Raw genomic sequence first — 25,409 nt, forward strand, 5'->3', positions numbered from 1 at the left:
TGGGGAAGATTTCCCTTCATGCAGAAGCAGCTGGGAACTCACCATCGCTATAACACCTGAACATCGAGGCCTGTTCCAGATGATGGAGTACACTTCCCACAGTAACCACCACATTTTCCTACTACTTTGGTACCATCCTGCAGGCAAAATCAGAAATAACATCTCATGTAAGAGCTCACGAACTCCATGCTGTGGAAGGGCCAGATCTAGGTTATTCTAGCCAGGCTTTTTAATAGAAAATGTCTTGGGAGGAAAACAAATTATGCCTAAATCAACCTATGAAATCACTGTTGTATTTAAATATATGCAAATGTAATTCTCTTTAGTGCTACCAGGTCAGATGGTGAACACAAATAAGAAAAGGTAGTTTTGATTTATTACATTGAAAGATGCCCAAGGAGAAGGCCATTTGGAGGGATATCTCAAGGGTATCTGCTTCCTCCAATTTGCCCCACAGTGAATCACTGTAATGAGTGGAAAACTCGGCTCACGCAAGAGCAAAACCACATCTAGACGTCAACAGGTCGTCAGCTGTGCCCGAGCACACGAAGGGCACAGGAAGGATATTTGCAGGCAATACCAAGAAACATCCATTTGGAAGGGAAAGGCCTGGAGTGGCTCCAGAGACAAGATGAGAGGGAAAGTGATGGGGTGAAGCTACGCCACTTGCTAAGGTGCTGTCCCTCCTCCGCTCTGCATTTCCACAGCCAGAAGAGACAAAGGAAAATGTGGAGTGGTCCTGGGGTTGGCCCCGTCTCCAGGAGAGCCCAGCAAGTGTGGTGCAACTCTGGTCTTGAGTCAGGAGATTAATACCTCCGCCTGGCCTTCCTTATCCCACCTCTGCAGAGTCTTCCTCCTCTTGGTCATTACAATGGATGGACAGTCCTTGAGGGGAATTCAACCCTCAGTTACCAGAAAATTGGACTTAAGTGCAGGACAAGCTTGCACAATGCATTTATTTTTAAACGAGCTCTATCCTGCCCTTGACACTATTGATCTGTGATTGCAGCAGGCTGCTATCATCTCTTCTCACTATGCCTTTCTTTCTTCTGCTCCTGCGGGCAATTACACCCTGAGAACAGCACTTGACAGATGCCACCGGGTGATGGAGGTTAAGAGTTGTCTCTTAGACACCCTGTCCCTTAAAGCTTGTTTTAATTCTGCCAGCTGTGATGGTGTCTGCTCTCCGCAACCCCAAAGTTGGCTGCCCGGGCTTCTCCTTTCTGAAGGGGAGAAGAAGAGCAAAGCATCTGCCAGAACTAACATGTGGGGTCTGTGCTGGTCCTCTTCTACCTGCACTGGAGGATGCTTTGCTGCAGCTTGGTTGGACCAGTAGCATTTAATTCTTCTTTAAGAGCACCAGCACTGATGAGGTTCATGGACTCAAGGGGCTCCCCAGAGCCAGGGAGACTGAAAACAGTACAGGAGAGAGTATTTTGCAAATTGCTTTTTGTCAAATGATTATGGTGACCTCCTTTGGACAGTTTTAACAGGGGCAATCGGGATGATTCACATGAAGTAACAGCCAAAAAAAGCGATCCTGGGTTTCTCCAGTTTCAGAACATGACACAGAAGCAACAGTGCAAAGGCACGCAGTGACAGAGGCATTAATGGGCAAGCAAATTAAGCCGTACAAGTTCAAATTTGGCTGTGGGGTGATTTTGAAGGTCTGCTTGGCTTACCCAGAGGCCTCAGGTCAGCAGAGCAACAGGCGGCTGCAGGGGATGGTGCCCCGGGGTGCAGCCCCAGCCCACCGGAGCTCGGGTGACTCGAGTCTCACTCAAGGAGATAAACCCAGCCCAGAGGGAAGGTCCATGTCCTCTGCACTTTATTAGCAACATTTTGGGAACAATTCCTACTCGGGGCACTCGCCTGGCACCCGGACCCTCTCCGGCAGGTCAAGCCCCGCTCTGCAGCCCCGACCCCACGTCCCCCGGTCCTGCCTGCCGTGTGATGCACGCTCCGTGCTGGACTTCTCAGACAACTAATTAAGGATATGTCTGCCCCACAGCACTCAGCGTTTCCAGCTTCACGGTTAAGAAAGCTCACTAATTAATTGCAACAAGTCAGATCAAGTTAAACCCGCTAACTCCCCCCAATGCAATACGGGCAACACTTTAATGTCAGTTGTTAGTTTTTTTGTTAGTCTCTACTTGGATGACGTTGCCACGAAAGACAACGCGGCAATGAAAAACTTCTCATGAGTGGGTATAACCATAATTAAAATTACAACTTACTGGGGATTTTTGAATTTCCGACACCGCGTAATTCCCTTGCGAGAGCCACTTTGCCATTCCTGTTAAGGACAGGCCTGTCCCATAAAGGTCTATGCTGAAGCGACCCTAAAAAACAAGCAGATGAGCCCAGTTATCCCAAAACACTGTGCTTTGGCCTCCCATGGCTTGGCACAGTGTCACTTTTCTAACAGGATCTTGCCAGCAACGTTTTCAATTTTTTCCATCGCTCTGATAGTGATTAGCACATATTGTACAAATCACAGCATGCCTCGGGTTAGGAATTTCCTTCTCGTTGGTGGCTGCAGGGAAGGAGGAGCTTTATCTTGGTTTTTCACTGCTTTTTTCTCGGGTTTGCACTGCTTTTTCGCCGTTTGCCGGCTGAGGGCATTCTTGGCTTTTCCATGGCAAACTGCGGAGCCTGACATGCTCCAGCAGCTGATGGGAAAGGTACCCCAGGGACTTGCTGCAGCTGCTCTCACTGCTCCCTCCTCAACTGGAGAGGGCACACTTGTCCTTATTTTCCCTATTTTACACTGGTATGGTTTTGGGGTTGTTTTGGGTTTTTTTTCCCCCAGACGTCAGTAAAATCAAAACTCTTTCATTTGTTTATTTCCTAAAAACTTCCTTTACTTCATTCCACCCTGTCTCAAAATGCACAAAATGGGTGGAAAATTAAGGGCTATGCCTGCACCCAACACTCCCCCCCGCCCCAGCCTTCCCCTTACCCCCACGGCAGACCCCAGCCCTGCCTGTTTCTGGACCCAAGGAGAGATCCTGTGGCCACATCCCCAGGCTGACCCACAGCCCAGCACGGCCATGCGGTACCAGATGGCTGTTAGCTTTGCTCCTTGCCCTTGCTGCCTTAGGAATGCTGATTTTCTGCGAGGAGCAAACTGTCTGGGTCAGGTGGATGGATATTAATATTTATGAGCCTTCCTGAGGTAAGAAGTCAATCCCTAAGCCGCTGAGCTGTGCAGAAAAGTGTCAGCTCTGAAAGTAGGGAGGGAAGGAGATGGAAAGGTTTGTCCTCTGCCGTCTGTTGCTGTGACTCCCTGCTTAATGCCCTTTGCAAATATGGTCCACCCAATACCTTGGACTAGCCAAACATATCACTTGTCATCCCCCAGCTCCACAAAAGCTAGGTGTGCTGAAGACATGGAGCAAGCCACCTGTAGCACAGTGTTAAGTAGACTCCTAATGACTTTCAGGAAAGCATGTTTTTTCCAAGCAACTGGGCTAGATGTCCTACATCACCGCCCAGAGCTACTGAAGAGGCAACTTAGCCTGTGTCCAGCTCCATGCTTCCATGGCCGGGCACCTCACGGTGCTGGGACAGGCTGGATTTGCCCTGATGCACAGGCACCACCTTCGTTTTGTCGGTGTTTTCCCAGCCCCAAAGTGGAGTGAGCGATGGTCCCACCGGGCTGCTGTGAAAATACACAGCAGGGCGTGAGGATGGTGGGGCAGCAGCTGGCGGGTACCACCGTGGTCTCTGACAGACGGGGTCTGTCTCTCCTGCGGCAGAAACCTGACTTGGTCCTGCCCCGCAAATGCCCTCTCCTTCTCGGGCATCTCCCCCCTGAGCTGGCACGGTAGGAGTCCCACTGTCTGTCTGCTGCCTTCTCCATCCAGAGGGGTTCTCTCACCCATCTTCTTGCACCCCGGCAAACAGTGGTTTCAGCAGATACGAGATTGCAGAGCACAGAGGCAGGGTCCCAGGGCATCCCAATGGCCTGATTCATGACTGCTCTCCCTGCCCAGCGTTTCCACCAAGCCCTGCTGTGGACCGATCCCCCCACCTCCAACTACGCACGCCAAGCCCAGCCCTTCTCCCACAGCTTATTTCTTCTTCCTTTTCTCCTTTACTGTTGACTGAGGTCCTGGGGAATGTCCCTTAGCCAGTCCTGACACTGGCCTGATAATAACCTGACATTTTCCCATACGGAAAATGGAAATGACATTCTGCACGGACAAAGGGAAAAGTTTCCGACCACTGAGATAAGAATGTGACACTCGCTGGTGTTGGGCTGATGCGATCAGCAGTAATTAATAGAGGGCCTGAACAAAACAAATGGCACCAATTCCTATGAAATGCTATTGTCAAATACCTGTGGGCATTTGGCTGCACTGTAGCAGTCCCCAGCAGTGGCATAAGGAACGGGTCGTCCATCATGTGTCCGTGCGAACTGTAAATCAGTCGCTGTGGAGAATAGTTGGTGAATAACATGGAAAGAGAGATGCAGGGAGAGACACAAAGTAAGTGTAAACATGCTCTTCGCTAATGTTTAAACTCATTAAAGCTGGTTTCATATATTAATCTTGACAGTCAGGACCTCATCTGCTGGATTTTTAATAGTAAATCCCCAATTCATCCCACATGTGACTCCCTGGCACGTAAGCACTGAATTTAACAGGATGCTCACATACTCAACATTTACAGCTCGGTTTAAGTGCATTGGTGATTTAGGACCTAGGTATAAATAACAACAAAACTCGAACCCATGACTTGGGTTTTATTTCTCTATCAGAAAGTTCCCCACTTTCAAGAAGGCCATGGGACCTCCTAAATCTCTCTTTTAAACAAAGGCAACCAACCATCTCTGTGCTCTCCTGGCTGCCCCAGCCCAGGGGTCGGGGTTTCAAAGGGAATTGGGGTATTTTGCTCTGGAGAGATCTGAAGTAACTGAGACTCATTTAGATGGGGATGTGAGATAGCTCCTGCCTGACAGAGGTAGGTGCCCAGCTCCTTTTGAAATTCAAAGGGAGCTGGTATCAAATTCCCCAGTGATGGTTCCTTTGAGATCTTTACCTAGGAGCTTTTACAGACTATTAGTAGCTTTTTACAGATTGATAGACCGGGAGGTCTCATGGCTTGAAAATTAAGTGATAAAAACCCCCTGTCAGATAAAGAGTCATTTTACAAGGAAGGATTTTGATTTGCTAAAAAAACTCCGCTATTTACTGAATGAACCCCCAACAATATGTTGTATTTTTAAAACACTTGTTGGAAACTGATAGCATCCCTGGAGTCAAGGGGACTGAAACCATAACGCTATGGGATGCTGCAGGCTCTCCGGTGGCGGGATGGCTCCCAGCTCCCACGTATGCTGGTGGGAGTGACAGGGTACCACTTCTATTGCACAGCTACAGTCCCCTCCTCTTCCCCTGCAAATCCATGGCCCCAGCTCCATCACACTCAATACAAGTTATTTCCCCGTGGACTGACTCTGCTGAGAGCCTTCTCTGCCTCCCCACCGCACCGATGCTGGCACCAGCCTGGAGGGAGCAGCATCCCTACCCCAGCCGAGTCCCCTGCACTGGGATCTCCTGACACATTTGTGCATAAAATGGGGGGCCAGCTCCTCTCTGGTTAAGCTTTCTGCCTGAGTCCAGTCTGAAAATAGGAGACCAAATGAAATAAAATCCTTCAAAAAATACACTGGCCTGCTGGGAGCACACAAATATTCATTCTGTATAGCAGATGCACCAGCAACTGTCTTAATATTTTCCCATATTACAGAGAAATACTATAAGCATCTTTGATGTACTCGAGTTGCAGTCTCTAAGTGTAAAGCAGCAAAAGCAGGTGACCGAGTTTAAAAGCAGCTTTTAACAGGAGAGCTCAGGAATATTGCTCACTAGAGTACTACTCCTTGTTTGTAGTTACAGCTATATTTGTGTAAAATAAACATTTTTTTTTTTTTTAATGGCAAGGCCCTGTTTTTACTCACTTATTATTTGCATAGTGTTCAGGTCCAGCCTTACTTTGCTGAAGGTGGAAAACCCAGCTGCTGTGTAATCTTTCCTACACTGGCAGTCTTCTCGTCTGCTCCCGTTATATGGACATTCAGTCGGGTTATGCAATCTAAATCAAAAGAAAACCCTTTCTACTCATGACTGGAAAATATGGCCACGGAAAAAAAAATATTGTGAAGCTCAGGATTAAGGGATTTCTTACCTGTATCCATACACTTCTGAAAAATTCTCTGCATCCCCGTTTACAAGGGTCACGTACTCCTTTGGGCTATCAGTCTGCATCCCAGAGCAATACACCTGAGGGAGAAGCCAGAATTTTGTCAGGCATCATGTGCAAAGGGATCGCTGAGAAAACCGAAGGTGGAAAATCCAAGAGTGGAAGTGAAGAGCACACGCAGGGTCCTCTTGCCCCTTTGGGAAATGCATTAACTATCAATCTGTTGCTGAAATGCACCTTTAACGTCTTTCCTTTGACTTGAAGGAAATATTCACCATCTTCAGTGACACCTTTGAGATTTTTAACGTCTTTGCAACTCCTTGGTAATTCACCTGAAACAAAACAGAAATACTGAGCAACTGTACATCAAAATTTCTTTTGTAACACCGTGAGGCATCCACAGCATCAAAACACCTTGTTTATTTTTAAGAGGTTTCCCTGAAGTGCCTTAGTGCTTAGTTGGATGGCTCCCAATGCTTGGAAATACTGCTTATCTCTAGGAGTTTGATGGGAAAAGATGCTGAAGCCACGAGAAAGGCAAAGGAAGGTGCAAATCTGCAGACTTACAGTCATGGACGTTGTGACATGTCCTCCTCTCTTCGGGTTTCAGATCTGCATGGCACAAGCTGCTGACCTGGTCATCGTTCGTCAAACACTGCACTGACCGGTGCATGACTCCAACTCCACAGGTGACGGAGCACTGCAAGACAGGAGACTGAGATTTGTATTTTATCTCAAGGGTTTCTGGGCTCCAGAACAACAGAGGCAGCCTGTTTCCCTTGTAGCAAGGGACAGCAGCAAAGGCCCCAATCCTGCAAAGTGTTCAAACGCAGGCTTAATTTTAATCAAACAAGTAATCCCTTTTATTATTAATCCCTTCGTTATTATCATCGTCACTAATTATTTCAAGAAGACTACTGAACTTCACTTAGCGGTTAAATGCTTTACAGGATAAGGCAGTATTGGTTAAGGTGAGCCGTGCGCTCATGTGCAATTTTTTATTTTTCACACTTGGAAGGTCATGCAAGAGAGAAATGTTCACCAGAAGGTCTGAATGGTAGAAATCCTTTCCTGGTGGCTGGAAGACATTTCTTGGGACTGACAGGGGCCTCTGAACAAACATGACATGGTTTGTTGTTTTCTATCCAAATTGCACAAAAACTCCCACAGCCTCCAAACCCCTTCTCCCCTCACCCTCTGGAAAAATGGCTAAATCTGCGCAAACACCGGGTCATCTTCAAACAGCCCAAATCAAGGGCAATCTTAAGGCTGAAATTGCACAAGTTACTGGAGCTACTGAGCAGCAGCTTGTCTACGCTGGCTGCTGCTGAGCACGGGCAATGGGAGGTGGGAGCATCTTGCTCCTCCTCTGCAACTTGTTCTTTCAGTACTTGAGAACTGAAAATCAGCTCTTTCTACAGGTACCGGGTTAGGCTGCCAAGAAAATGATGCTGCTCATCTCTTTAGAAATTATTAGGCTAAAGGAGCACACCATGAAGGAGACAGTCTTCAACAGCTCACGGTATTCACAACTTGGCGTTTACTCTTTATCAGGTCCAAATCCATAAAGCTTAACTAAGGAGCTTAGCAGGACTCTCTTTGTCCATCCAAGGTGATGGTATTTTACATTCAATCTCTTTGAAAATCAGAGATGAGAAGGGTCACGGCACTTGGTAGTCACTAGGACGTTCAGCAGCCCAAAGCGAGGAGAAAGGTCTTGCTCTCTGAAATGGACACTCTTTGCAGTGAAGTTGTATTAACGAGTTGGACATTTTGCACTGAAATTCTGGGGGAAAATGCCAATTAATTGAGGCTAAGCTCTTTGCTCTAACTCCTCTGCTCTGACTTGCAGGGAGGATCTGAAGCTTCCTATGAGGCAGGAGGAACTTAGGTTTCAAATAGCTCTGCCATTTACTGTGACAACTTCCACTACATTTTGTTTGACTTGACCCTCGTTGCCTTCTAAAGGTTTGACAAATTCCCACAAATGCCTGCGCTGGGTTAATAAATCAAATTTATGGGAGAAACACCACATTTCAAAGAATGTCAGAAGCCCAAAGAAGTGAAATGTTATCACCTTAACTAAAATTTGATCTTGTAGTTCAGGCCCCAGAAGAAGCTCAACACAAATAACTTTAGCAGAAAGGCTAAGTTCTTTCCCTTGCCCTGTCCCAGCACTTGCAAGAAGGAGGGGGCAAAAAAATAAAAAGAAAGAAAGAAAGAAAAATCCTTTTAAGGCTCAAATTACCAGTTTTTTGGCCCATTGGTAGGTCCCAAGTCTTGGTCATACACATGGCCAAGTGGGATCAACCCCAGTTGCCAGCTATCCATTGGTCCTTCTAGCACAAGGCTTTCAAATCCCTGTTTTCTGGCAATGACCCCACTTTCTGACTAAGCATTCAGCATGACCATCAACACTGCCACAAATTTTGGCTACACCTGAATCTTCATAGAGAATGTGACTCTACTTGTAGCTGCTGGGACTCCCGCGTACGATGGGATTCAGTCTGGAGCATGGAGCCCTACACACACCGGGGCCGCCGCTGCACGAGAGTATTCATTGCATTAATTTACGCAGCTCTTAAACATTCCGCCTCCAAACCTTCAGACCGTGTCCTCAGTGTAAAGAAAAATAAGTTTGTTCCAAATTTTTCAGTTAAGAAAAGAAGTTTGCCAAACTTACGCTTCCCCAGTTGCCAACGCGCCAGGATGCCGAGACGGGGCACTCCCCGAGGTAGCAGGGCTGGATGTTGGGCGGCTGTGTGCCAGGACAGTTGACTGTGTTCTGGTACCCATACTCGTAGTGGTCCTTCCCGGTGTAAATCTCGCTGCAGGACACCAGGCGCTGTCTGTATCCCTTCCCGCACGTGACAGAGCACTGAGGGCAGAGGAAGCGCCTGTTAGCACCGCGCACTTCGGGAAGGCTGCCCAAAACGGGAAGGAAAAGCAGGCTTGTCAGCTTTTAACTCAGCAAGCCGCTCCAAGGGATCACTAGTAACTATTTAAGCCAGCCATGAGTACTGTGAGTGGCTACAAGTGGGCTGGTGCCCGACACTGTCTTTGAGCACCCAGTTCCCCCGTGCTGCCCCTACAGCTGCTCCAGGATTCCCTACTCCAGGTTGGCTCCTGGGCACGTTATCTCTCTCCAAGGGCAAAGAAAGGAGCAGAAGATCCTTTAGAACTCAGAAATGCCTCTGTTTTGGGGGTTTTCTTTTTTTTCCCTTTTTCTTTTTTTTCCCTTTTTCTTTTTTTTCCCTTTTTCTTTTTTTTTTTTTTTCATGGGATGCACAGGGAAAGAAAATGGTCAAGATTGACCCTGAATTGCAGGTACTTGGCAGCAACTGGAAAAAAGGGAAAGTTTTCCTTGTAATTAGAGGACAAACAGTGCTTCTGCCCTCCTCGCCAAAAGGCTGGAGAGAGCTGAGCTCCGGCTCTGCGAGCCCTCACCCACCTCTTTGTCTTCATGGGCCCCAGTGCTCCTGGGCGGGTCACAGGTGGTGGGAGTGGGTAGAGGGTGTCTGGGCAAGGGGCAGCCAGGGCTCCAGCCTTACAGGCACCCTAATATTTCCCTTAGGAAACCACCCAGGAGACCAGACTGCTCTGAGAAATTCTCATCTCTCCGTGCTTCTCCCTCCTGCGCTATCTCAGGTGGCTTGTCTCTCCTCCCCCTCAGTCCAGGCATGTTTTCTTTTTTCCCTTTTCTTGTTCTTTCTTTTTAATCAGTGCTGTGTCAGCAGCTGCCTTGTCATTTCCCTCTGCTGTTCCTCCAAGTGGAAAGTAATCCTTCACTCACTGCAGAAGGAAACAGGCTGAGATTAGCCCGGGTCCTCCCACATGCAGTGCCTGCTGCAAAGAAAACTCATCTATTTTCCTTGCTAAGCCCTCTCCCAGCCGTGCGGGTGAACCTGCTGCCTTCGCTCACACCAGGTCCTCACTCCTGCCAAAGACAGCGTCGAGGAAGGACGTGTCCCCAAGGTCACATTCAAGCTCGCCTTACCCCCAGGATGCTCAGCCAGAGCTCCCCGGGATGGGAATAAAACCAAATAAATAAATAAATGAAATAAACCGGCACAAACCCAAATAGGGTACCTGCTGAACACGATGTGCTTTGGAAGAAAATTGCCTCTAGATATTAGCTAGGACCCTGAGCATGCTAGCATTTAGTCTTTAATATCCTGGTCTTCTCCCGCAACCCTGCTCCTTTCTCTCCAGGAGGGAAATTGCACACAGAAACAAACCAAAAAATAATAATTAAACCACGCAGCATTGCCCTGCCACTATTGATTTGGGTTGCAACATCTCAGTGAGGCCGGCGGCGAGAGGAGGAGAGCGTGGCCCGGTGCTGAGTGGCGCGGTCCCTGCGTGGGAATGGGGATGGGGACTCACCTCCGACCACTCTCCGGTGATCCAGACGTACTCGCAGGGCGGCAGCCCGCAGCTCTCGATTTCGGGGGGACGTTTGCTGGCGTCGCAGTAGCCGCTGTTCTGCAGCTGCTTGTTCTCATCCACGCAGACCACCTTGCGGTACCGAGATGCCTCCCCACACGTCTTCATGCACTGTTTGCAAGAAACAACGGCTCACGCAACCCACGAGGGACTTCAGCAAATTAATCTGCATGTGCCAAGCGAGCGAGCCCTCCTTCCAGCAGCCCGAGTGAGCGGATGGCTCTGTGCCCCATGCTGGCATCTCTCATTGGTATCACTTGGGGGGCAAATTCGAGACCAGAGCCCTGCTGTGGCAGGCACTGCGGGAGCATCAACTGACAAATTGCTCCCATCCTCTGGAGGTACCAAGCCAAACTGCAGATGTAGGGAGAGAGGAGAAACCAAAGCAGCAAGTATTGGGATGGGGCAGATGTGGGATCCAGCTGCGATGGGACCGAGAGATGCAGGGGTGGGCATACTGGGTCAGGGGATGGGGCAAGGGGGCAAGAAAGGGGCCAACCCCTTTCATTTCAGCCCCTAGTAAATACAGCTGCTTGGATAACGACAGCCCAGCCATCCTCCTTCCAAAATACACACCATCGCACCCTTGGCTGTGGCTGGTGCGGGGAGAGCCCCTTGCCCGGTCCCTGCTAGCGGGCAAGCAGCAGCGCTCTGCCCCGGCACATCTCTGCAACCGCTGAGCCTGAGCGGGCCCTATGGGTTTATTCTCTTTTAAACACTGCCCTGCCCAGTATTAAGAGCAACCCATGCTAGCCGAGCACAGCTGCTCCCCGGGGGCTTCTGGAGACTTTAAGGACTCGGTTCTTTCTCTGCTCCTCTTGGAAAAACCAGCCTGGCTGTGAGGCTGTGCTCCTGAGAGTGGGGTCTGTGCTCAGAGCGTGTCTTACAAAACACACACATAAAACAAAATAAATCAGCATAAGAGCAGCTGTCTGGATAAAACCCTATTTTCTTAAAGTTATCGCCTGTAATGGACTTCTAACACTTTCAACTAACTGGATTAACGAAGAGAAAAATGCATGAAAATAATCATTTTATATAACATACAGGAAATGTCTTCCCCTAAGGAAAAGGATAAAACATTCAATCAGACCATCCCTATCTGTACAGAAACACCGTTTGAAGTCACCTAGGCTCGGAGGACCGTGCCAGTTTAATCTACTTAAAGTCTCACCCTCCGAACATCATTTCCAGCCTCCCCGAAGCAGCTCCTGCTCTCCTGGCTGGCCCACCATTAGCAAGATCTTGGTGGGTTCACTTAATTGCAAAATGCAGGCACTGTCAGGCCTCCCCTTTCTGTAATTAGCTGTCAGAACCAAGATTGCAAATTATGCGAGAACTTCGAAAAATCAGATCAATCCGGGGCAGGAGCAGCAAACCAGGAGAGCTGCGAGCGCAGCGTCACGTTGGTCGTAAATATTTAGTAACTGAGCCAAGTGGAGGGGGACAGGGAAGGAGAGGCAGCCCCACAAAGCAGCATTTATTCTGAAGGAATAACTTAGGAGCTCTTAGGCAACAGTCAACATTGCAAAATCCACAGTCTGCCAAAAGACCTCAAGGGCTTCGTGTGCTTTCAACCTTATTTACTCTCTTGCTTTAAGCCCTTGGAGTGGAAGCTCCTTCTAGGTCTGTGCCGAAACACAGTGATCCTATGGGGGCTGGAGGAATTTGCTGGAGTATGATTTCCTCAGAGAGCAAACAAACTGTGCTATATTTGCCCTTCTCTGCTATCTCCCTGTTATATAAGTAAAATCTGAAAGGGAGTTATTGCATGTGAATAAGGCATCGCTCGTGCTCCATCATCACGTAGCTTCCCTGAGCGGCGCCTTTCAGAAGCAGCGTGAACCCTGAATTTCCCGCTCCCTCCTAACGAGGGACTCTCCAGCGCGGTGGGAACGGGGCTACGGGATGCTCCAAGGTCCCCTTGTCTCTGGATTGGCGTACGCCAGCCCAGCACGTGGTCACCAGCGCAGGGTGAATCGTTCCAGCCCTCCGCCGCCCACAGCCGAAGGAGGCATCGTGCAAGAAGTGGGAAGAAACAAGTCTAATTTCATCTCCTCCCCTTAATGTATATTTAAGCCTAAATTTGCAAGTACATTGGCTCATGCTTCATTTTAGGAGGGTGAGCAATCTCTATGCCATCAACGCACCTTCTGACATTGGCCATGAAAAGCTATCATATCAAAAGCCCATCCTCATTTAAAATCATTAGTTGCTGATGCGAGATTGACACTCTCAAGCGCACGCCAGCCCGCTTTGGGTTTCTCTGCAAATAACAGTTGTATGGCCAAATAAACCTAAGCCAGTTCTGCGCGTTTTGTCATCATCAATAAATGAAAGTTTGATTGTTTGTATTTTTAGGGATAACTGGCAATTAAAGTAATCCCACTGCGATATTAAATACGGCTCAAAGACAGTGAGACCATCATAAAATAAATCAAAGAGAAACGCCGCAGAGGTTCCAATCAGCCACCCCAAGGTTATAAAACATTATTCATGTAGAAAGTGGACAGTTCAGCTAGCATGAAAAGGCTATTTTTCCTTTTAATACGGTGATAGATTTTGTATGAAATCTCATGTTCGTGACTGATCTAAATCTCACATAAAACAGCAGGGCCAGGGTATAACAGCTATTGATAGCAAGAGCTGAAAAACAGGTCAGGCATTTGACAATATTTGTCTCTTTTGCTTCATTTCCCAAATTCTAAACTATTTTCCTGGCAGTTCAAATTAAGGACCATTTCAAGCACTTCTGCAACTGTTTTAGAAGAGTAATAATATTAATTAAAAAAGCCCAAAGGCATTGTTTTGCAAAAGTATTCATTGTTTTCCTTTTTTTAAAAATCAAAATCTGACACAGAGATGAAACAAAACCCCACACCACAAACACTTCAAACATGTCTTGGGTAACTCTGCAATCCAAATCAGGCAAGGATGGCACGATTTTCCCCCAAACAGCAAATGCCAAAGATTCAAGAATTGCATTGCAGCTTCCAGAGCCGTGCATTGTCCTTCCACAGAGGTTCATATTAAAAAAACAAAAATCCCTTCTCTCTCCCAATTTTCCCTTTTTCTTTGTGACCCTGGTCTGAGTTTTACTTTGACATTAGCAAGGCCCTTTCTATTGACTTTCTTCTTCCTGGTGTGGTCACTGAGAACAGCTAATTAATGGTGATACACCAACAGAGCAATAAACGGTTTCCAATAAGTTCCCTATTCCTTTTCATTGGCAAGACCAACTTTTTTCTAAAAAACAACAACAAAAAGGAACAATAAAAAAACCCCTCTTGACAGATTCCCTTTAAAGATAAGAAATCAAGAACAAGACAGCACTGGGATGTTATTTTACATCCCGCCTTTCATGTCAATTAGGGTTCATTGCTGTTCCCTGCTCAGAGAATACTAATGCAATCTCTGCCTCCTCGCTATAAATAACATGTGGCCAGTATTAATGGCTGGGGAGAAGGTGCTACTACTTTTTTTCACCAGGTACATCAGAACAAAATAAGAAGTTCTCAGAAGAAGAATGAAGCCATGGGGTGAGCTCGCACTGGACATCTCCTACATGTTTCTATTAATGGTTATTTATGGGGGATGAAACTTCCAGCCCACTCCCCTAGCAAAGCTCCCCTGGGGAAAAAAAAAAAAATCTCCATTAACACGTTAAAAATTTCCCCAGTGCAATGGGAAGCCCTGGAAAACTTAGGAAAACATCAGCATCCACCTCCCACCCAGGGCTTGGCAGGGTAGGGGCAGGCAGGGGCCTCTCCCCACTGGTTTGAAAAGTCGCAAAAATAAGGGAAAGAGGGCGAAAGGACGGGGTAGGAGCCGTGGCTTTTCAGGGCTAATTACACTGTTGGGTAAGAACTGCAACTGCACGCTGTTTGGTGACCTACTTTGCCGCCTGTAAATTTATTAGCTGAAGAAATTTAACAGGCTCTGTAAAAGCAAAAAGTTCATTGCAAGGAATTTGCTGGAGCCCCCTCGGCTGTTCCTGTGTTTCTTTTCCAGGCTGGCGTGGTTCCGTTGGGTACCACTGCGTGGTCAGCTCGGCTTTGCCTCCTGCTGCTTCCCATCGCCCCTCGGCTCCCGGGCAGGTGGGAATAGGGGCACAGACCTCTCCGGCCTCTTGTACTCATGGCCATGTTACATAGGATTACAAACCCAACTTCCCAGCACTGCTAAGACCGAGGAAACGAAGCTCAACTTGTTTGTACCATCCCCTACAGGCTGAGGTACCACGGGCAGAGGGATATTAGATAATGCCTGCAGACTGGGATGCTCCATGCAGTAACGAGCCAAGAAGGAGCTCATGGGGAAGGCAAGATGAGAGGAAAGCACACGCTGCCTTAACCTTGAATTTCTTCTTGCTGCAGCGGAAAAGTTGCGCAGCCTCTGCCCACGTGAGATGCTTTTCCTATCCTCCCCTTTTTTTCTTTCTTTTTTTTACTGACACAATAAAGGCAGGCTCTGGAAGTGTCTGCGAACACCAAGACTTTGAGGAGGAAGCCGGCGGTGCCTCCCCATCTTTTGACACCGGAAGCCCTGTTTTGCATTTACACCAGGGGCTCAAGCAGGGGAAGGGACCTCGATGAATTTTGTCCCCCTTCAAGACCTCCCTGGGCCACGCAGGAGCAATAGAAAAGGAGCCTGTGTGCCAATGAAAGCTGGGCCCCCGTTTGATCAATATTTCTCCTGCTGCCCGGCATTGATCACTGCAAGTGTCAGGGTGACCAGGATCAGGCCCTGGTCATGCACCTCCAGAGTTGGTGAGGCCTTTGCTGTTCAAAGGGTTCAGGATCGAGTCCCTGCTGCCCTGCCACTGGGGCCGGCAATGGTTTTGCCGGGCGGCTGATGTCCCTGGGGGGGGGTTTCTTCTGCCCCTCTCCATCCCCTGCATCCCCACAGCAGGCAATCCCCTTCTCCCTATGCGACGAGGACATCCCCTCCATAGGAGCGATGGCCTCTTCTGCATGCCGGCTGTGTGACGCTGGAGTCAGCTCCCCAGAGCCGGCAGCTCCATCGCCTTTCCCACTTCCAAGGCTGGCAGTCCCTGCACCGCAGGGAAGAGCCTGGGACAGCGGGGCAGGGGTGGAGGAGAACTGGGGCAGGATTTAGCCAGGGATGGCTAAGAATGGAATGAAACCAGAATGAAAACAATCATTTTGGTGCTTGGCTTGAACTCTCTCTGCCCAAACCTGTTGGGCAATCGAAGTCTGCCACAGCACCCTGCGGGCGGCCCACGGGAGAGCTCCTCCTGGACCCCTTCCTCCTGCCCACGGTCCCCTTGTCCTCCTGCCACCCGCCACCCTCAGGCCCACCCATCACCCACACCGCAGGTGAGTCGGAGTTTCTCCCTGAACCACCGGAGCAGCAGCTTTATCTCCTGCTCCAGCCTAAGGGGCTGGTTTTGCTGGGGACCGATCCCAGTCACTCAGAAAAGCACCGTCTCCCGTGGGAGACCTTATCTCACCGCTGCTCATGGTTTGGCAAAAAGCACGGACCGGGAACTCGGCGAAAGGAGAGAGCTGTCGGAAGGAACCGGGGTAACGGGGCAGGAAAGCGGGAATTACCAATGTTCCCCAATTCCTTCAAACCCACAGGCACGGGGGTCGCTGCCAGAGCAGTGCGGCAGGGCTCAGCCTCTGGGAACAGACCCAAATCCGCCCTACCCAAAACCTGCTCAATATTTGCGTAGGTCCCAGCCAAACAAGGGCAGCACGAAGCAATAAATTAACCCTACGGAGGTATTTCTCAGCTCCCCCTTCCAGCCAGCACGCATGAGTGTTTCCTCTGCTTTTTTTTTTTTTTTTTTTTTTGGCAAGCCCGGGTTGCAACCCCAAAACTGCAGCCCTCCGGCACCCATCTCCGGCCTCGGCGGCCCCCCGCCCCCAGCCCCCTCCATCTCCAGCATCATCCCACGCCGCACGCTTGAGAGCACAAGCGACGTGACCCTGGGGAAGGCGAAGGGGGGGACCCCGCTTACCGCTTGCCATTCGCCGGCTGCCCAGCGGTGCGTGGGGCACTCGGGGAGGTGACAGTCCCGCTGCGGAGGGGGCCGGCCGGCCGGGTCACACTCTGCCTCTTCGGCTGCCTTCGGGGTACCGCTGTGGCAGTGCACGGTGCGGCGCTGGACGCCCTGGCCGCAGGACACCGAGCACTAGAGGAAGGGACAAAAGGTGAGTGGCCGTCCCCGCCGCAGCCATCGCGGTAAGTTCCCAGGGTTCGCCTTCCGCTCCGGGCGCAACGGCAGCGACAGCAACGCTCTAACGCCGGAGCTTAAACTTCCAGGTGAGGCTTTTCGTTGCACGAGGGAAAAATTTTGCGAGGGCAGGGCAGACAGGCTGAAATCCCTGCTCCGCTGAAGCCAGCGGGAATTTTTGCTGTTGGCTTCAGGGAGGTCAGGATTTCCCGGACGGGATTTTTATAGCAAAACCTTCTGGAGATAGCAGCGCTGCTAAATTATCACAACACGCCAGAGGCGGCGAGGCTCTGCATAGGACTTCTCGGGCGCTCGGCTCAAAAAAGTAATAGTTCAAAATATATCAAATGCCACAAGTGTCACTAGAGTGGACTTCAGTGAAAAGCAAACTTGAATTATATAGAAGAAAGTCTGGAGCAATAGAGAGGTAAAGGTATGGTACAGCTGGGATTGCTTTCAGCATGCATCTAAACGTGCACATGCAGACAAGCCAGGGCATACTGTTAGTTTGTGAAAATAAATGTCGTCTTTAAATTAACTGCATTTCACATTTCCTTTGTTATACAGCGGGCACGTTTCTCCGTGCTCCTAGGCACAGCAAGAAAAGCCTGAATTTCTCTGTTTCTCAGGCATCTTCAAATTATTATCTACACTACAATGCTTTTAACAGCTTGTTTTTTCTTTCACGCAACATTTCTTATTGTTGTGGCTGCTCAGTGTAATATGTTTAGCAGTACTTAATGTCCCTCTGGTATGGATTCTTCCTTGCTAGATCTTAAAGTATATGATACAGACTTGGAATAGAAAGAATTTGCATTTATAGAAGAAAGCCTGTACAAATCAAAGGTTTGCATTTAAAACACAACTATTACGATTAGCCTTTTGCTGAATTAACAATTAATATAAGCAACCTTAGTTAATACATCAGGAACTAAGAAAACAAGTTTACTGCCTATTATTGCAATACCCATAAAAGCAAGCCTTCTTAAGGCAGGGAATTAAGGGGTGCCTAACGGGGAAGCAATTCTCTCTTCTGCAGAGTATTCCTCCATAATGCTCCGTTTGCTTTACTATTCAAATGCCTCATAAAGCCAGGGAGACCAAAGAAAAGCTGACTGTCAATATTCGCCTGCCTTCAGATATTTGTAAGAGGGTGGGAGTATTTTTGTGTAACTTTTGAAAGTAGCAGAGAGATTTCTGTCACTGGTGATGAAAATGGTGCCCATATGCTGCGCTGCCTCCCTGTGATTAACGGCGCTGTTTGTCCTATGCATTCCATAGGGGACGGTTAAACTGAATAATGGCCACAAACTTGGAGAAACATATACACCAGGATGCATACCATGCTCTAAAACGCTTTTTGGTTTGCATTTATCACCCACCTAAAAAGCACACGCCTGGGTATGTTATGAAAAGGGAGCGCAAGTCACGCCGTGGCTCTGCCACGGGGGGGTGTGCTGTGTGTGACACCCAGGCAGAGCAGATTTGGGGAGAGGGAGGTTGGTCCCTGGCTGTGCAGGGCAAAGCATGGCACTGGGCAAAGCCGTAGACTCATTTCACCGCGTGCCTGGGTGAAATTTTGCCCCCGTGTAAGCCCGTGAGGATAAGCGCTGCGCCCCGATCGAATCGGTGGCAGGACTTGCAGTGGGGGAGCGAGCCGCCCCAGGACCCCAGGCCAGGGCTGCTGTGTCCCGAACCGTCCCTTGGAAGAGATTTGAACCCCCTTCCTGCAAGCGAGCAAGCAAGCAAAGAGCTCTCCCTGGGGCTAATTGCAAGAGTGCATGTAGGGGAGGCTTTTCTTGGCTGAACAAGCTTCCTAGGTGCAGTTGGGGGCCAGACACGCAGGGCAGCCGCAGTGAAATCCAGCCACAGCCCAGGAGAAAGGAATACCGGCGTGGCCCCGACCCGAAAAGACGAAGCTGCAGGTGAGCCCAGCCCTGGGAGCACAGGAGGGCTGCGGTGGGGCTGACCCAGCCACAGCAGGGTATTGCTGCTGCCAGAGCCCGGGGTCCTGATAAGGAGGGGGCAACAGCTGCACCCGGCTTGGGCAAAAGTTGATGAGTTGGGGTCACGGGAGTTTTCGCAGGGGATTGAGGCATCTCCTTCTGCGGGGTGCTTGCTCCCGCTGCCTGTGCTGCAGCATCAGTATTGCTGTGGCTCTAGCTTGATTTATGGCTGGCTTCGAAATAACGCCATTATGCCCTATTACAGAGGCAAGAGAAGGTGGGTTTTAACACCATTTTCATCCTGGCTATTTTAATCCAGAATACTGGTCAGCCAACCTGTGTCTACCTTGGGGAATACAGCTGGCTGACGCTGCCAGAAGATATTCAGTTTAGGGGCAGCCAACTTTTGCTGTACTTATATATTCACCTACGGGATGCCACGAGCCAGGCAGCCCATTTGTCTTTTCAATGGAGTCTATACGTTTTCCCAGGAGTGCTCCTTTCTCCACTGAGAAAGTCCATCACCAAACTGCCGAGTGCCAGCGCGGCTATAGGGAAGCTCTACCTGTGTTTTTAGACAGGGCTGGATTTCAGCCTGTAGCTGAAATATGTAAATACCAGACAGCAGAATAAATATTGGTATTTTTGCTAAGTGAAAGGTAAATGACCGTAATTGATACCGCTTAGGAGATGCAAACACATTAAATCTGACATTTCAGCACAGACACAAGCACATTTAAAACTTGGCGAAAAAGCCTTTTTTCTTCCCTTCTGATTATTACAGATATATTAAACATGCTTTGCTACAGGAAAGTAGATTCATAACAATCTAGAAAAGAATTAAGCCAGCCTCTGAATACAAAACATCCAGAGAGAAAAAAACCTGGGAGCAGAGCACCAGCTTAGCCAACTGCTGACTGGGATTCATTTTTAACCATTCCTGTATTTTTTTTTAATCCTGATTTTTTGAATCATTCCTTTTCCCAGAAGGAAGGAAGGAAGGAAGGAAAGAAAGAAAACCCCTAAAGGTACATACAACAGGTCCTGCGCATATATTGCGACAAGGAAGATGCACTTCTACGGGAAAACCTTGCCTTATTTCTCACGCAGACTTTTGCTGGTTTACCCAGGACAAAAGGCAGCCAGCTCACAGCAGCTTAGCTTTGGGATTATCTTTCAGAGGCAATTAGACCTTCAGAAAGCTTTTTTTGATAGTATTTAAGTGCAAACTGATCACGGCTCCTATTTTCAACAGTGGCACCGGTGATGGGGAAGGTGATGCGGAGTTTCCGTGCCCATTTAGATCCTGATCTACTGGGTATTCAGAATGCCAAACCCCTGCCTGTTTCATAGCCTTTATGAGAAGTTCAGCACCTAAATCTACCACGGCTCTAAGGCATTAAATCTTTTGCACAGCCGTGCAAGCCCTGCACACATCTCGCAGGGACGGCCAAGGCTGGTGCTCCAAACTTCTGACAGCCCCAACTCTTCATCTGTTGCAGGCAAAGAAACGCTGTCAGCACAAGTGAGGATCTGGACACAAGGAAGCCATGTCAGAGCATTTCATCTGGCTTTAAAAAGCCCAGTTTGATATTGCAGAATGAGTGTTTCTACTCCTTTATTTTTTCCCCAAGCAAGATACCGGCTGGCTGAGCACCTACAGCATCAGGGACAAGGGCTGAGGAGCTGCCCCTGGAAATGCCTGCCTATTCTTAGCCTTATCATTAGCATACAAATATTCCTTAATTGCCTAGTCACAAGAGATTACCTCAGGCCATAAATCACCTCATCCTCCTATTAACTTGAGTTTCTTTCTCCACTTGCATAAAATTAACTCTGATCATGCAGTGGAATGTTGGAAATTTTAAAACACTTCTATCAATTAACTTCAGTGTATTTTAACGCAATCGACAGACCATTACATTATTATGTTTACAATTATTAGCTGTAAAAAATTGCTTTCAGGAACAGTCACTTTAAATAAGATGCAAATCAGATATGACAAGACTATCTAATGGCCTCGTGTTTCTTTTCAGTCTAGCTTCTGTATAAAATTGAGGTTTTGGTCCTGCAGGTAATAAAGGTAATCACATCGACTTAATTTCCAATATGGGAGCAGTACCGTGCATTTCACAGGGCTACGCAGGGCTACCTGGGTGCTCCCAGCCATGCCTTGGGTAAAGGACCCAGACCTCAGTAACTGAACTTCCATGGTGAATGCACACTTTGTCCTTTACACACGTAATGGCAAAGACTCCTATCCTATGAATATAAAGGTAAGCATTAAAAATAAAAATACAAGTCTGAAAACAATCAAAGAACTTCAATGGATTTATTGTCTTTTTTAATAATCGACATTAAACAACAGTATGCTGTTCTAGTCCTAACATTTGCATGTGTGCCTGTAGCAGTGTTAACGGTTTATCTTTCAGGGAACTTGCATACAGCGAGAACTGGTGTTTTGTACCTTAATTTGGAAGACAGACCACAAGAGAACATGATGTTTTACAAGTTAACAGTTCATTTTGTCTGGGATTTTCAATAATTCTGCTGATTAGCACCCTAATGAGGTAGAGGGGAAAGCAAGGTTCAGAAACAAAAATGTGATGCAGCAGATTCAAGGGGATGACAAAGACATTATTTTCAGGAAAACAAGGATTCAAGGTATGCTTTCAGCAAACAAGATGCTTAGTAACTTCAAGCACTTTCACACTTCCAGCAGCCTCTGCTCTATGCATCAGTGTCTGACTTTTTAATGAAGCAAAATCAAGCGATAAGCTTGTTAAGAAACAAAAGGTAGTGAAAAGCATTTTTAATGGACAGCTCTGATTATTCTTTAGGCTTTCCCAGGAAGCTGATAATAAAATTAGTTTCAGATTTCTCAAAACTAAGGAAGATTTTGCTTGGGATGTGACATATTTAAATAATAATGATATTAAAAACACGAATAAATAGTAGATTCTCTTTAATATTATATACTGATGCCTTTTCTAGCAGAAACTTAAAATATACAACAAGGAATTTGCTTTCAGATAGATACTAAAAGCAAGTTGCCATGTTTTAAGCTGCTGCTCCACTCCTGTCCATGAAGCTACACTGTTTTACACCACCTGAGGATCTGGCCCAAAACTTTTGCCCGTGAAAAATTCAAGAGGACAGAAGTGATGGGAAAACCAGCTTCTAACCAATTTGACAGAGGAAGAATATCAAAGGGTGCAGAAGGGTACACAACACGTCTCACCTGTCCCCAATCTCCTGCTTTCCACTTCGGACATCTGCCCCCTCTGCATTTCTTTTGCACATTGGGTTTAGCAAGGTGCTTGCAATAATCTTCTTCTACATGCCTCCCTTCCTTTGACAAACAGTACACACTGCGGTGCTTTTGGCCCCTTCCACAGGAGACAGAACACTGTAAATATAAAGTAACAACATATCAGCTTTCACACAGGGCCATCTACACGGTTATACACAGGCCATGGCTACCCAGGGCATTTTCTTTTAACTGGACCAAAAAGCACATCCCCAGGTCCCCGGCACCCTACACAAAGCTGGAGTGGATACGGAAGGGCAGAATTGAACCACTGGAAATGCTTCCATTTGCACTTAATATTGCATGATATTCTTGGTCAAAGCCCCCCCAAATGCCAGCATCAAATTAAAGAAAGCAGCTGACATTCAGCAGGGATAACAGGCTGGATTCCTGGCATTGCTCCAGTGGTTTCAAAGGAGCAGAGTCATCTTAGAGGGATCAAGACAGGAGCCCTCAGTATCTACTTCGAAGAACTTGAAAGGAACGATTTCCATTTACCTAGGTACAAAGGGAGGTCAAATGTTGGTAAATCAGGAGAGTAAAGTGTGATATACACCTTTACAGAGGGAAATAACTGCACAAAGGACAAGGCAGAAGAGAAAAATGCAGACTTTCCACGTCCTCTGTATTAAAGCTCCTGTTTGCTTTACCAGTGTAGACTGATTTACCTTTTTTTTTTTTTTTTTACTAAACAGACTGAAACCAGGACATGCTCATCCTTAAGATTTATGCATTTTGAAAACAACTCAGAAGGTGGCAAGAAGGCAGAGCCCGACGAATCAAAGCAAAAAGGAGATCAGCAGGTATGTTAGCTGTAAGCTTTGTAGCGAAGCAACTAATTTCAACCTCCCTCTGCAGGTTCACTGAACTTTTTCAAACGTGACCACTTCTGGCATGCAAACCCCAAGCAACTTCACTTTGATTTCAGATTAGTCTCCTCCAAAAGACTTAGGAATCAAAGGGGTCTGGAATCGCGACAAGAATTTAATATGACAGTTTCGTGTAGAACAAGCCTCTTACTCAGCATGATGCACCCAGAGACTCAGCTTCAATTTCTTCATTACATGTTATGCAAGTCATTACATGCTATGTCACAAGCATCCTGGTTTAATCCTTGAGCACAAACACCCTGGTTCAACCATCTCTCAATATAAAATGTTCTGCTTTCTTTTCAGAATGCAGCAAACATGCAGAGATGAGGCTTCTTCCTTCATTTCGGAGCCACTCCATCAGTATATTTCCTAAGAAATAAATTACAGCCCAAGCTCTTCCCAGTCTATGAAAACATTTCAAACCTAAAAAACTACAATTTATATATGTAGCAATTCTGGAAGATCCATTAGAATAGAAATTGGCACATGCATTGACAGCTGTGCTTATTTTAAATTACAGCACTACTTCCAACTCATTCGGTCCCTATTGTGTTAAGAGGTACACAAAGAACCAGCGAGAGAGCAGCAATATGCTCCAAAATAGAAAAGTTCAGACCAAGGTGGAAAGAATTGGATGTAACTCCTAAGATCAGACGTTGCTGCTTAAAAGCTTGCATAAGCAGTGTTCTGAAAAAGGCTGTTTTCCCGCTGCAAGACCTTTACAGATTGACAAAAGGTAGCTGACGTCCCTTGTGATCAAGAGGGTTTAAGGGCCATTAATGATGCTCCTCCTAGAGAGGCAGGGAAGCCAGACGAGCCTGCAGCAGGGATGGCCGCCTCTTGAATTTTCCTGAGCCCAGCTCCAATTTCAAGATAGGCCAAAACCCCCAGCGAGTAACATTCAACTTTGCACTGAGAAACAGAGGAAATGCTGTCCCTTGTTCTAAAATAAGACTTTCACGAGTTACCCAGATTCATAAATTTCACTTTTTTTCTTCAATATCAATAGGAAAAAGATTGAGTTAATGTTATCCTATTTTTATAAGCTTTCAAATTTCATCAGAAGCTCATTTTTTCATTCTCTCTCTGTCTCTCCCTAGGCAATGAACGTCAGCAGCAAGAAGGAATGTCAAATCCTACCAAACCCAGTTGTAAGCTTCTAATACTTTCATCCATTTACTATCTTTGGACTAAATACCAACACCGATGCTTTAGCGAAAATTCAAGTGCTTCTCCGTAAGCGCTCTCCATGCAGGTTGATGCCACTTTACTGTGACAGCCAAAGCTAAAGAGTAAATTCACTGACTTGATCAGCGCTCTCTCTTGCCCCACATCCCAAGCCGGTACAGCCTTGCACATCTCTCCAATTCAAAAAATACATTGGATCCGCTACTTATTCTAAAGGAAGAATACCCATATTGTGCAACAACACAAGCATGTTTCTGGGGACCTGAAGTTGGTCGATAAATATTTGATCTCACAAATAATATGGTGCTAGTAATTTCCAAAATTATTATCCCCCTTCTACAAATTGCTTAACTTTGGCGTGGAGCCCGATTCTGACATTTATCTTGCCAGCCCATGATGAAACAACAAGACTGCATGCATACCTTGGTACACTCAGAGATTGAGGCATAATTTGCCTAATTTTGTTAATACTTAAATGTAATTCCCAAGATGCTGGAATTAACGATTTCTATGTCTGTCTTTAATATAAATCAAAGTTAGGCGGCTGTGCATTTTTAGATCTAAACCACCCATTTGCTTTCATGTACATGTGAGTTATGATCTCATTTGCACTGACAGAAAAGAGGTTGAATAATCTAATGTAACCAAGTATCAGAGACTGAAAATTCCTTTGCAACGAGTCTACTTCATAACTGCCTTCTAATTCCTCTCAGGTATTTCCAACTTTCATTTGGTACGTAGATTTTAAGCATATGTGAGCCACATGCAGCAAATAATTTAATAGTGGGCTTCATCTCAATGCCATATGACTTAGGGAAGCAATACACCTAGCTACTGCCATCAGCCTCATCATTTATTTCAGACCCTGGAGAAACATTGCATTTCATTAGCAGGACTCTTCATTGCTGCAAACGCTGCCGCCTGCTTACGGTATCTAACAATACCAGTACCATAGTGAGGTAAGCTTTGACCTTGCCTTCCTTAAAACATTTGAATATCACAGACAAAACCACTCCTTTCATATTTCTCTTTTTTTTTTTTTTTAATTTCTTTCCTATCCCCCATCCCCATAGAGAATACTTCCAAGTACTGGGGATGGACAGGTGGGTCTCTGTGGAATAGCAGCCTCATCCAAGGCTCTTTGCAGTCAACAGAAAGACTTCTACTGGTTTTAATTGCCTCTGGATCCAGCCCTGAAGTAGTAGCCAAGGTACTGTGTTGACTTTTTACACTAA

The 25,409-nt window shown here is 47.1% G+C and overlaps 1 protein-coding gene and 1 long non-coding RNA gene across 5 annotated transcripts in view; one reads left to right on the plus strand and one right to left on the minus strand.

The window, feature by feature from the left end:
* The window catches only part of ADAMTS9 (ADAM metallopeptidase with thrombospondin type 1 motif 9), an 87,183-nt gene that overhangs the window by 3,187 nt on the left and 58,587 nt on the right, over positions 1-25,409 (minus strand). For 2 of the 4 annotated variants that reach the window (XM_052776340.1, XM_052776344.1), the window contains 11 exons: positions 22,046-22,213; positions 16,643-16,816; positions 10,597-10,767; positions 8,894-9,088; positions 6,778-6,910; positions 6,448-6,542; positions 6,196-6,290; positions 5,969-6,102; positions 4,346-4,437; positions 2,238-2,342; positions 43-137 (listed from right to left, as the gene is read on the minus strand). In XM_052776340.1, the coding sequence (XP_052632300.1) occupies positions 48-137; positions 2,238-2,342; positions 4,346-4,437; positions 5,969-6,102; positions 6,196-6,290; positions 6,448-6,542; positions 6,778-6,910; positions 8,894-9,088; positions 10,597-10,767; positions 16,643-16,816; positions 22,046-22,213 (1,452 nt within the window). In that variant the 3' untranslated portion in view covers positions 43-47. The remainder of the gene's footprint in view (positions 1-42; positions 138-2,237; positions 2,343-4,345; positions 4,438-5,968; positions 6,103-6,195; positions 6,291-6,447; positions 6,543-6,777; positions 6,911-8,893; positions 9,089-10,596; positions 10,768-16,642; positions 16,817-22,045; positions 22,214-25,409) is intronic. The other 2 variants (XR_008233402.1, XM_052776341.1) reach the window with 2 other exon arrangements.
* On the plus strand, positions 22,007-24,462 carry LOC128136540 (uncharacterized). The gene is made up of 3 exons (XR_008233403.1): positions 22,007-22,120; positions 22,810-22,917; positions 24,087-24,462. It is a non-coding gene; the product is annotated as an uncharacterized LOC128136540 (long non-coding RNA).

Source organism: Harpia harpyja, chromosome Z, assembly GCF_026419915.1.
Source record: "Harpia harpyja isolate bHarHar1 chromosome Z, bHarHar1 primary haplotype, whole genome shotgun sequence".
NCBI lineage: Eukaryota > Metazoa > Chordata > Aves > Accipitriformes > Accipitridae > Harpia > Harpia harpyja.